Below are 13,428 nucleotides of genomic sequence, written 5' to 3'. Positions count from 1 at the left end.
TTAGCCTTTCACCTTAATTGAAATGAGGAATGTGAAGCATATTTTTAAGTTATTGTTTAGTATAAATTTCACAAATAATTCATCTTTTGTGCACACCAGCACCACAATATGATAAGAAAAGATTGTGTAAGAAACTGTGCCTATTCAGAAGAAAGAACCACACAGTGATTCAATCTTTGATGGCGGTTGACTGTGAGATCAGCGTTGGTAACATCTGTGTGATTTTCAAAGATGCTCCGTAGCGTCTCAAGAAATAATGGCATTTGTTCAAGATTTTAGATTCGAGGGGAGTGGAATACTCATTCTCCTTACTGATTATTTCTTCTTATAAATACGAATTATCTCATCAAATTTCGCCTCTCCACTTGTAATATAACAACTTTGTATGTATTCCATGACTTTACTCTTGCAATATTACACCTTTATTCTTGGAATCTCAGTCTCAAGATGCTTGACAGTAAAACAAAGCTCCACCATGACAACGATCCTTTAAACTGAGTTTTTAAGGAAGAAAAGTATTTTAAGGTGGAAGGTAGAAGAACTCCTCCTGCACAGAGCAGATGAACAGCATCATGGGTGAGACATGGCAGGACATCATGCCACAGATTTGTGCAAGACTGGCATCATCCATGCCCAGGAGGAGTGAATCGTTAATTTTAAAGATCTAAAAAGACTGAAAGAATAGTGGACTGAGACTTTATTGTTCTCGCTGTAGTTTAAACTGCATGTGGTCCCTGCTGTTATTCATCTTCAGTGGAGATTCATTCAGTAAAATAATGTATCCATCGGTCGCTCTCCCCACTGTCCTCCTTCTCCTCCTCTCCCATGCATACTGAATGCGCTCTTGGAACTGAGCTTGAACTTGAACTCATGCCTTCTTTCATTAACTATTAATGTCAACAGAAATACAAGTTCAAAGGACAGCTATTTATAGTGCCAACAGTCTGTAGTATCAAAGAGTTCTTCCACCTCCAGGCCGCCCTAAAGCGACCAGGAACCCCAAAACTAAGCAGCAACAGACTGCCTGACTATTTTCTCAGAGTGAAAACCACAGACAACACGTCTCAACATAAGGTACACAGACACGCTGCCGAAACTTCAAGTCTGCATCTTTGGATTGGATTTTGGGATTATCCTCTGTACCTCTCAAACAAGTGATTACTAGCCTGCAGTAGGTGAGATAAAAAAAATATTTGAGAATGTTGTGGCAGGTTATAGATGCTGCCATTGATTGTCATGTGTGGATAATGCACATGGTTATTTTTATACCAGTCTATTACATTAGATTTGAAAACTTGTTTTTTCAATGTATTAAATGTATGTGCTAGTAAATTCATGTATCACTTCTCCTCAGTTAAGCCACTAACCATTTGTAAACTCAAGTTTATGTGTATAAACTGTTTTTATCAAGTCCATTGACCACAGAGTTATATAGAGATGAAAACTAGCAGAGACCTAAATAATTGTGATAAGTGAAACTTGGATTTAATGCGGAAACAAAGTGATCAAGTCTGTCCCGGGTCAAATTCATCACTATGAGCAGTTGATTACATAAAAGAGTTGCATAGCTTATTTCTGATAGTCCCAGAACCTGAAGGAAAGTAATGGGACACACAAACACACTGGCAGTGCTGCTCTCTATTTCTCTCTCTCTTAGACTTGAAACGACGCCATAATGATCAACACTGACCATCCCATAATGATATTGTAAACATAAATAATGTATGGCGAGCTGGAGGAGATGGGGGGGCCCGTTTGGTTTGGCTCTATTCGGTTGGCATAGTGCACACCGCGGATGATAGAGACACCGAGAGGAGCAGGAAATTACGGATTATTGCTCAAAACTGTAAAAAATAACTTTTCATGTATGAAAAGACACAACATGATCACACTTATTGGACTTAGTGGAGCTGTGCATGGCTCTCTGGGTGTCGGCCCCGGACTTGGTAGTGTTGTGACCAGGCCTTGCGGCTTCTCCCTCGGGCTGTGGAGCTGTCCGTTGTCCCTGCGTCCGTTGCCAGGTTGGAATGGAAATAACGCTTTAAATGTATTTGTAGTGTCTTCATAGACCACTTACTGTATTGGGTCTAGTGTAGCAGTGAAACCAAAGCCGAAAGACTTTAACTGCATATTCTTAAGTATTTGTTTATTTATCGCAAGTCATAACGTCATCGCAATATTCAAGAGCATTATCAGATCTCACATGTTTTCCTAACATCTTGCAGCCCTACTGTACTTTAAACAATTTGTTTTCATGGATTATTTTTGGGTTCCCCCTCTCTCTCCGTCTCACACAGGTCGAAGCGCTTCCTGTCGTTCGTTGATAATTGCCTGGTCAAGAACCATCTGCATCGACCGGCCACCGACGCCCTGCTGAGACACGCCTTCATCCGAGACCTAGCCAATGAGAGACAAGTTCGCATCATGCTCAAAGATCACTTGGACAGGACCAGGAAAAAGAGAGAGAAAGGTGAGTTGAGATGAATGCTGTAAATGCTTTCCTGAGTTCTTTTAACTTTTGGCACAGTAGCAAACAATTGGAGCTGGTAACAAAAGGACAGTTTAACTGTACATGTGATTCAGTTATGCAGACGTACACTGACCTGGTGAACTTCACAGAATCGCGATGCAGATATTTGTGTCACATTTCGGTGCCTAATCTAGACTAGAACGTAGATTTAGCCTAGCTGGCTATTCGCCACCTCAAACTTGCGTCGACACAACACAATATCTAAAACTTCGGTCCAAAATGTGGTTGTATTTTACGAGAAAGTATTCCAGCACCGGGAAGTGCACATCCCAACAAAAGGGATGAACATGTGTTTGACCTCCTTGCATGACCTCATGACAAGCTCATCATCCGGCAGCGTGAGCGTCCCTGGCCTTAGTGGTGTGACGAAACAATTGATGACGAATTTGGAGCTGGATTATTTTTGCTGTTTTGCACTTATTATTATTAAACTTTAATGTCCAATTTGCTTCAGGCACCCGAGAAGCTTAATAAAACCTAAAAAGCAATACCCAACCCTAAACCAGTTGCATTCATGGCACAGCAGCCGGAAACTGATGTATTTTGATATATGCATAAAGTAACATCTTTGAAAAAACAATAATGTATACACCGGGGCTGGCCAGACAACACGTGTCCCTCCTTCTGGGCCAATTAAGCTTTTGAACTTGAATTTATGTCAAATATTTTAGCTGAATTTGGAGAGAAAGTGAGGAAGGGCGATAATAAGAGAGCGTCAGGGGAGAATGTGGGGTCAAGCCAAAAGGCTGTTCACAGCTGACCTTTCCTCTTCTTTTCATCCTCTCTACGTTCACTCAGAGCGATGTTCGCCACAGCAGACAGAAAAATAAAGGGGGGAGGAAAGAGAGAGACTGAAAATGGGGCAGGTTAGGAATATGGAAAGGCGTGGGCGGGGGGGCAGAGGGGCGTAAAGTCTTAGAATAATTTATTCTTATGGCCATCTGGTTCTAATCTTCAGTTAACTTATAAAAACACACTAATGACTAGTAGACTTTCTGCATGCTTTGTGTGTGTGTGTGTACACAATCTGTTTAAGAACAGATTTGTGTGTATGTAGGAGTGTGTGTATACAATGTGTTTAAGAACAGATTTGTGTGTGTGTGTGTGTGTGTGTGTGTGTGTCTGTGTCTGTGTGTTTGCGCCCATATTCCCCTCCAGAGTATTGAAATGCTAGTACTCTCAAGTGTGTGTGGGAAAAGTCACTTCTTCAGAAAAAAGGCAATGCTCCAGACAAGATGCGAAAAGGATATGTAATTTTCAGCTTAGCCAAGAGTGTAGTTTGGACAAAGATGGTCTCTGCTTTGGCGCATGATTCAGACACACACTCACAAACACATACAGATATACACACACACATACACACACACACACAAACACACACAGCATTTGACAAAAGTTGGCGTTAATGCAGACTCCTCCTGCAACTTTGGCTCAGTACGATAAAACCTGAGCCAACACATTCAAACATGACATCACAGCAGCAGAGCAGAGATTTCCTCAGCGCTGCTTGGTTCTGCTCTGAACAGACACACCTGTATTGTGTTACCTTTAAAGCGTGTAAATGGCAACATACGGCTTGTCCGGTCAAGTCAGCCCGAGCTACTCACGCCATATGCCGGCCAAATGTTGTTACGATAAGCTTGCCAGGGCCCATCGTCCTGACCTCTGGGCATAATTGCCCGACCCCTGGATTTCTGTTGTAGTGGCCACTGTCAAAACTGCAAATTATATAGACTTACCTCTAAACACATGGAAAAAAAAACTGAAAAATTTGCATGACTCCAATATTCATTTTAACCGTTGTGCAAAGATATTATTATCAGCTGTCTAACTGACCCTCTCTACAGTGCCTGTATGGGTCCCATGGCAGGAGGTGTATGTGGAAAGGAGAGACATTGTTTTTATGAATGAGGTTGGGTGAGCATTGAGATGACTCAGCGTTTCTCATCTGAAGCCGTGCCCCGCTATAACAACTCTGTGCCATATGTGCTCCACCAAACAAGAGTCTGATTTACTTTCTTATTGCCCCAGTTTACCCACATTAAGCTCTGGTGTGGCTTTTTTTTTTATGACAAAATTGCCACTGGTGGTAGACGATGTAACAAGACGGCGGGGCATGGAGGAATTTATAATGATACAGTGGCTCGTTCAGAGAGAGCCTGAGGAGAATACCCACAGAAGTGCTTACACATCAAAAGTGTTCTCCCAAAGCACCACCTACAAACCGTACGTCAGGGTTCTGACAACACTTACAGAAAAGCAGCTCATATTGACATGGACGAGTAAAATGGATAAAATGGGGATGCAGCTGGTGATACATGTTCAAAGATTTACAACCACTGTGAAATAGCCATTACAGCTTCAGTTAAATATCATATATCACAATAACTCAGTGGAAGGGAGCGTCGATAATTTGTTTCTTGAACACTTTTTGCCTTATTTGTAGAAAACCTCTTCATGTCCCGATAGACATATAGATAAATGAAGTCGTTTGAAAAGAAAAACAAAAGTAAAACTAAATATTTTATAAAAGGCGCATTAAATGATCCTGTTTCCATTAGTCCTGGTGAGGAGATATTGGATTTTTGTTTTTTTCTATTACCTTATATCATATTAATTAATTATTTTTCTCTCTCTTTCTCTTTCTTTCCTTCTACGTTCAGAGGGTCCAGAGTATGAGTACAGTGGCAGTGAAGAAGATGAGGACGAGGTAACAGAGGAGGAAGGAGAGCCCAGGTAAAAGCCTTTTCACACTTGGCATGAATATTGAATATTGTTTCAGCATTTTGACGTTAAAGATAAACAGGAGACAAGGGCGGAGAAAACAAGCGTGTGACATGTAACAACAGTCCCCTGGCTGGGAACGTAACCGTGCCATCATGTGCATGGATGTGACTTTGCACCTTAACCACTTAGCCATCAGAGGCCATGGAAAAAATGCTCTTGGGGATCCCAGGGTGTGTTATGAAAGTCTGCTCCCATGTGCTGAGAAATAATTTAGAACCACAGCAGTTGGCGCAGATTTACATATGCAAAAAGAAATGTTAATTTAATGAACCCCGTCAGATGCACTGATTCTGCAATATGGTGTCAAGAAATATATGGTTAAGGAAACCAGGTGAACGTACAAACTAGGTGTCGGATTTCTTTAAAATGTGTCATTTCTTTCATTATCACTTACACTACATAAACACTAATGTCACTTTGAATGTCCCGCAGCAAATTCATTGCTAATGAATCACTGCGGGACATATGTGTGTGTGTGTTTTTTCTATGGCAATGGACAGATGCACTAGCCTCTCTGTTACTGTCTCTGGACTTTAAACAGCAGATGGCACTTGGAGCCGGGCACTTTCTCCTAGGATGAGCTTTAAGTGTGTATTTGCGTAACTGTGCCCATATTCTCTCGGTAGATGGCTGTCGCAGTAAATATCACACCGTTTCTCTTTCTGCCTCTCCCTCTCGCTCTGTCGCTCTCTCTCTCGCCCTCTCTTACTCTCTCGCCCACTCTTACTCTTTCAGCTCAATCGTGAATGTTCCTGGTGAGTGGACGTTGAGACGGGAGTTTCTACGTTTGCAGACCGAAGATCGTGAAGGAGGCAGAGAGGGAGGTCAGGAAGGAAGTGCTGCTTATCAGAGACAAGTAGGTTTCAAGTTCATTCGCAACTTTGTACACATTCATATACAGTAAAGATGCCATCACTTCTATTTCAAAGCGGGTGCTTGATTAACTTCCCAAAATGTTTAAAATACAAACTGAACAGCTAGAAGCTCCTGGTAAAGAGTTTAACATGCTCGAAACATCACAGCAAATTAATTATTTTATTCTTTCTGAAGAACTGCAAATATTTTTCGATTAATCGATCAATTTATTGCTGGAAAAAAGTTATAACCAATAATTTTGATAAACAGAAAATATTTGTTGTTATACTCTAAGCCAAAATTGTAAATAATGACTGGTTCCACCTTTTCAAATGTGCCTTTTTCCTATGTCAAAACAAGCATATTACACTCTACCCATTGAGGGAATAATTGGCAGATTAATCATTAAAGAAAATACCTCCTAGTTGACGTACCAATTACAGATAATATTATTACTAGTTCCATGCCAGTTCTAAACCTGCCTGTTTGTACTGTTGGGTTGAACTACCTTAAAATATTTGTTAAGATACATTATTAGTTAGACCTCCTCAAAAAGTTCTACACACTTAGTTTTTGTGCTTTTGTGCACAGAGCCTTTTAAAAACAGTCTATGGTGCAGAGTGAAGTTAGAAAACTCTGCGATCATCCTATCTGGTTTATCTGGAATGAAGATTTTAAAGCCCACGTTTTTCCTGAGATGAAACCGAGTTTAAGTCTACGCTATTGTTTTTTCGATAATTCAATTGGAAATATGATCATATATGAATTCCTGCCTAGGCGTTACAGCAGCACAGGCAACAGTTGGCGGAGCAGGAGCACTACAAGCAGCAGTTAGTGGCGGACAGACAGAAGAGGATCCAACAGCAGCACGAGCAACGGCTGAAGTTAGAGGTTGTAAGTACTGCCGACACACTCTTCTGTAGTCACTCAGCACTTATGGACAGTCAGGTGGCAATAGTCCCGCTAGAGAGAACATTCGCTTTATCAACTACATCTTGCCTTACCTTCCACCTGCTGTGTCACATCTGTCCTGTACTGATCTGACAGATTCAACCTGAAAAACGTCATCCAAGTGGGACACTCTGTGAAATGTTAATGATCTAAAATCTACATTTTTCACGATCCATTTATTGTAATTTGTGTAAATACAAATGATTCCGTCTTTTGAACGTGGCTATGACTAAATTTTTATCGCACTACGTATATTTCCCCCGCTCGCAGCAGCAGAGGCAGCAGCTGGCGGACTGTGCCTTTCAGTGGGCAGATCTTCAGGAAGTCTTGCTTGGGGAGGAGTCAGATCTCCATGACAACAGAATCTTACTGGACGGGAGAAACGGGAGGAGCGACAGGAGGCCGGTAAAGATCAATCTCTTACTTAAATCAATTCTGTTTCCTTGACTATTATGGGAAGTCAAAATTCTGAAATGTTTTAGTATTTTAAGCCGCACCAGTGAAAAGGCTCTGATGGCTGATGCTAATTGGTCTGATGGTAAGTTGGTCAAGAAGACGCAAATCTTGATTACTTTAGTGATCTTTCCTACCTCAGAACCTCAAGTGATCTGATTCATGAAATCACCTCATTCACTGGATAAAATTTTAGTTTACAAAAAGATTAAAAAAAAATCCCACATACAACAAATTACACAACTTCGCTTTGCATTTTTTTTTACTTTGTAGCATTTTTTTGCTTGTACTATTTCTCACAGGAACTTGAAAGCTCATGGTGTGTTTTTGATCTGATTCACCGATTTAGTCATTGCACCCGTCAGGTTTCGGCATCCTGGTGATGAAACCGTTCTCTCTTCAATGTAGCGGCACAGAGGACAGACTGTTGAGGGCAGCTTATTACACGTTATAGTTTAAGCTAATCAAACACTCCTTTGTTGATGCAGGTGCACCTAAACAAGTATATTTCTAAGAGAAGAGGCCCATATATAAAATAAATTAGCATGTCATAGTAATTTTGAAAAGTTTTGTACACTAGTTGGAGATTGAATACGTTTCAGAAATCCTTTGCTTTGTATCTGTTCTACAGTTTTTGAAATTAAGAAGAAGTACTAATGTGGTAATCAACTTTAATGTGCGTTACAGAGTAACTTTTGAGAAAGTATGTTTAGACAGGCTGAGGTGTCTCTGCCGATTCGCCTCATTTCAGACAAAGACACATAGCCCTCCCTACGAACCCAGGTTCATTTTACAGTCATTAATTTTAACACATACTTGATGAATCCATCCCACACACCAATGACTTTAAATAGGTCTATTTTAACACCACAAAGCAGGTTCGTGGCTGGGACTTCTTCAGGTAGAAGACAGTGTGTTACGATTCTATTAATATCTGTCTAGTTACATTATATGTCTACTTGGTGTGCTCTTGTGTGTGTGTGTGTGTGTGTGTGTGTGTGTGTGTGTGTGTGTGTGTGTGTGTGTGTGTGTGTGTGTGTGTGTGTGTGTGTGTGTGTGTGTGTGTGTGTTTGTGTGCGTGTGGCGGTATGTGTACGTGTCAGATCCTGATGACACAGATTGTCTCTAACTCATTATGTTCAGCTTGTGTAATGGATCTATCTGACGCTTCATTAAGCTTTAATGCAATGCATTTGACTGTGTGATGGGTTCAGTGAGTGTGTGATGTGATGTCTTGTATTGTGTCAAATGAGAGAGCTTGCCTGGGTGCGTTCTCAACTGATTGGTTCCAGTCAGTTCACACATTGATTTGGCAAGTGTCATGTGTGTTTCAGTTGTTTGTTGGTGGTTTGAAGATTAGAGACGTGGGCTAGTGTTTGAATCTCTGCAGTGGACGGGGACAGTAAATGGTAATTGGTGGAATTACACAACTCTGTTGTGATAAAGAAAAACCACTTCTGTAACCACTTTGTTATCATTTTAGAAATCAGTAGTCTGACTTCCCATTGATAGACTAAAAATACTTCTATGGTCCTCCATAGAAGTGATCCTCAACAGGAAAAGTCCTTGTGGCTCAGCTCCTTCTTCTCCACAAAAGTGTGGCACCATCTCCACATTACTGCTGATGCCACATGGACCCGTCCGTCCATGTCACGCTCCATCTTTCCCTCACTGGTGAACATGACGCAGAGATACTTAAACTCCCTCACTTGGGGCAGTAACTCACCCTCAACCTTGTGAGAGCAATCCAATCGATTTCCAACAGAGAAACACAGCCTTGGAATTAGAGGTCCTGATTCTCATCCCGACTGCTTCAGTGTAAAAATACCACTGTTCCAAAGTACACCTTTTGAGAATTGCTGGCTTGTGTGTATAGTATAGTAAATATTTGTTTTGCTTGTGGGTGGCCTGAACCCTCACTGTCCCAGCAGACTGTGGTTATACTTAGCGATCCCCAGCCGCAGGTTTGTGGAACTGCTTGTCTTCTGGAAGTGTAGACTAAAGGAGATTGATGCTTCGAGAGTAAAGATTTTATCGGCATAAAACAGCCTTTGCTGCCAGAATGACTTAGCGACATTAGGGAGCCCTTGTTCTCTCCCAGATGCTAGGGTATTGTGTGGGTATCTTTTATCTCTAAAACACTAATATAACATCAACTTATTGCATCGTCTTTATTACAAGATTTGATTTTAAGCTGTTAATAATAATATCAATCCACCAAAGTTACGTACATACTACAAAACCATTGTAGAGAACATTCAATAATGGCACATTAGGGACATAATAAAACGTGTACATAGTGTTTACATGAATAATTAATAAGGGGATTTTGTTAAATCTAAACTGTTAATAATGAGACCATGATAAGTGCTATATGATCAATCTCTCAGCTTTATTTACAGACAACATTTCCCATAAACATTATCTCCTCCTGTTGCTTTTTTGTGACCCTCCAAATCCAAGCTGAACAAACGCAATTTAAAGGCATTGGTGCAACCACTGCAAATATTTAAATTGTGCAGATTCAATTAGACATTGTAAATTTAAAAGAAAATCCAGTATGAAGTCTTTCGACATTTAAGGTTTTTCTAGGATAAATTGGAAAATAGGTCATAATGAAATATTCAGAGTTGAGGGCGCTGACTAAAAGCGCCATACCATGCACACTCTGAATATTTTAGTTCCCACCTCTCAGACTTGTGCTGAGGACCTTGGTGTACCCTAATTTGTGTGTGTGTGTGTGTGTCTGTGTGTGTGTGTGTGTGTGTGTGTGTGCGTGTGTGTGCGTGTGTCTTCCTCCTTTTTTGTGAGGACTTTGTGAGAATATCCTGATGTGGGACAGGCTTGAATTAAAATGATTGAGTTCTTCAATCAAAAAGTTATCAAAGTCATGGAATATACTGACAGGTATCTTATTTCAAACATGTGGTTCTCTGTTTTCAACTGTGTGTGTGTGTGTCTGTGTGTGTGTGTGCGTGTGCGTGTGCGTGTGCGTGTGCGTGTGCGTGTGTGTGTGTGTGTGTGTGTGTGTGTGTCTGTCTGTCTAACCAGGACCAGGCGGGCAGAAAGGGGAGTGCCGATGTGTCAGTAAGGCCCCTGGACTTCACAGAAGAGCAGGTAACAGACCATCACTCTTCGTCTTTTCACTTGTCATTGAAAAACAGGGGGAATTTGTTATTTAACCGAACGCAGATCCATTTTTAATGATGCTGATGGTTTCAGTCAGTGAAGACACATCGCTTCGGGTGTACAAGATGTGTGCAAACAGTGAACCTGTCAGGAGAATTTGATCTCTCTCTCGTTCTCCTCTCTTGTCCATCCTCTCGATTGTCTTATGTGATATTTAAAGTTTCAAACTGTTGGACATTAAAACATGTTACATGCAACTGCAGGACTTTGTAGCTGGCATTTTGTAATGTACTGACTTGTATCAAAGCTCTTCTACGAGATGAGATGATTGTTTCTTGAAGCTGAAGAGAGTATATGCTTTGAGGAAAAAAAGACTGAGATAGTGAGAGAGAGATTATTTAGCTGGTGCTGTCTCTGGCAAGACACCTACTGTATACTATGAAGGGAGAATTGAAAGAGTGAGGCGGATAGAGAAAATGTATATAAGACATAGGAATGGAGAAAGGAGGCAAACACAAACGGAAAACAAAGTAAATTGTCCGAGTGTCTGCAATTTTATGTTTTATAATTTTCAGTGAAAGAAGGGTTTCCTTCATGCTTTAATACACCTGGAGGGACTGGTTCCTATTTTTTTAGTTTTCAATCAATAAGACAGTGAAGGTTCAGAGCTTTTAATTCAGCGTTTGTGTGGGACTCCATTAAGGATTCAGAGAGACCTCAGTGAAACACTGCACCATAGTGGGAGTGTCAGATTTTGAGAAGCTTTTAGGCCCACTTCTCACAGCACGCTATCACTTTTGTCTCAAAGCCTTCCCTCTATGTCTCTCCCCAGCTCACCTCCCATGCCTCCTCTCTCCTTGCCTCACATGTTTCCTCTCTGCACCCCTCACTCCATTGTTCACAGCGTGGAGCCGCTTTCATTTCTAGTATCTCCCGTTCAACGTATTCCTCTAGAGTGTTACTATTTAATCTCATTAGGGGTTTCAGAAATACAAATTCACTATACAAGTTTCTTTTGGCTGTTTTCGATTTCTGAAAACTCTTTCTGTTTCTCTTTGCTGCCTCTGAAAGGTCCTTATCTCTTTTCCCTGATGATGATTCTGTGGCGTAATGAGAGTGTCTCTTGACGTTTGCCTGATAGCCTGTAGATTTGTTAAATTTAAGGACTGGATGTACAGATGGATACATGAATTAGCAACTATTTAAGTATAACTGTTGTCCTTAGATGTATTTGATGTATTTTGTATGTGTTAAGCAGATTTAAGATCAGCTTTTGTTATATGAGAATTAAACTTCAGAATTTATGCACAAATTAAACATGACATTAAATGATTCCACTACATCAGGTTGTCCTGATGACGATGTCTGTAACCTGGACCCAGGACGAGACTGTGACTTAATTCAATATAGTCTAATATCTATTCGGGGCAAAAATGTCCATTGTTACATGTTGGAACCATGACAGCTTAGATGGCTAACTTGGCTTGTTTACTATACTACATCAGCACTGTTGTCACAGTGACCTTCCTGCTGAACTCTGTTCAAACATCTTTCAGTTTGGTAAAACTTGATGCTTGATCTACTATTCAACTGACATTGCCTTAGCTGGGTACAGCGCTGATTAATTCGACACAACGCAAGATTCGCTCTCAGCTATACTTGCACTCCCCCTAGATTTTACACATATAGACCGTTTTGTTTAATTTGTTGTGACATTTGAGATGAACCAAGCTGACAAGCTAACACAGCAAACAAGTAGCCCACGCAGTTATTGACATCCGAGCATTAGGTACGTCAAATCACATCAAATTGTTCTGCTAACTTGGCTAGCCAAATCTCTATCAAAATGGGTTAACCTGGCTTCTGATTATAAGCTACCGGGTTCCAGCTCCGTACACCAGTGTTACATAATGCAGTTCCAGGAATCCAGGGGGCGCTGTGGCGATGACGGGCATGCCATTCTCCCTATTAAAGTTTGATCACCATTAAAATGGTTTTGATGGTTATTAAATGGACTAATTTGGGCATGAACCGATGTATTTTTTTTTGTCCTCTTTCACTGTGTTGCATTCATTAACATTGGGTAACTCACTAAATAGAGAAACGAATGGTTATTTTTCAGTGGTGATTTGGATTGTAAATTGCAGTTGGCTGACATGAATTGTTTTCCTGATTTTGCTGTGAAAATGGACCTTATTCTCAGGCCCTGAGACGCTGATGTGTGACATTGGCTGGTGGATGGTATGTTGAGTATTTCAGTTCTGTGTGAGCCTTATATTGTTCTCAAGAAAACAGCATTATATCTCAGGTGGTTTTCCTGTTATGGCAGCATTCACATGAATCTAACCTCAGCTTGTTGTCATGTGGTGGCCATGTTCACGTCTGAACAGCAGGATGGCACGTTGTGTTATTCCTTTGGGTCTACTGGTTTGCAAGGTACTACATGGCTTGTGACAGTTACCCTGAAAGTTTAACTACTAAAACCAAACTGATGTGTTGGAGCGTGTGGGTCTTTAAGTGCATCTTGGGCCCCATTTTTCTCCAGGCATTCTGTTCTTTATGTCCAAACCCGACTCAAGCCTGATGCAGTTAATATAATCTGAGTTTCTTACCCTAGTTTGTGTTATCCTGACACTATCCCTTGTTTTCGCTGATAAGCAGTGTAAAAAATCTGCAAAAGTAACATCAAAGACGCAACCCCTAATATAATTTAAATAGTTTGG

At 40.8% G+C, this 13,428-nt stretch overlaps 1 protein-coding gene across 4 annotated transcripts in view; it reads left to right on the top strand.

Annotated features, from left to right (window-relative positions):
- si:zfos-2326c3.2 (misshapen-like kinase 1) overlaps window positions 1-13,428 on the top strand; it is a 64,038-nt gene that overhangs the window by 24,627 nt on the left and 25,983 nt on the right. For all 4 annotated transcript variants that reach the window (XM_062393316.1, XM_062393315.1, XM_062393314.1 and 1 more), the window contains exons 10-15: window positions 2,298-2,470; window positions 5,194-5,266; window positions 6,053-6,173; window positions 6,950-7,066; window positions 7,394-7,528; window positions 10,628-10,693. In XM_062393316.1, the coding sequence (XP_062249300.1) occupies window positions 2,298-2,470; window positions 5,194-5,266; window positions 6,053-6,173; window positions 6,950-7,066; window positions 7,394-7,528; window positions 10,628-10,693 (685 nt within the window). The remainder of the gene's footprint in view (window positions 1-2,297; window positions 2,471-5,193; window positions 5,267-6,052; window positions 6,174-6,949; window positions 7,067-7,393; window positions 7,529-10,627; window positions 10,694-13,428) is intronic.

The sequence above is a fragment of the Platichthys flesus genome, chromosome 8 (assembly GCF_949316205.1).
Source record: "Platichthys flesus chromosome 8, fPlaFle2.1, whole genome shotgun sequence".
Lineage (NCBI taxonomy): Eukaryota > Metazoa > Chordata > Actinopteri > Pleuronectiformes > Pleuronectidae > Platichthys > Platichthys flesus.
The sequence above is the reverse complement of the archived record's forward strand: the minus strand, read 5'-3'. Positions and strand labels throughout refer to the sequence as shown.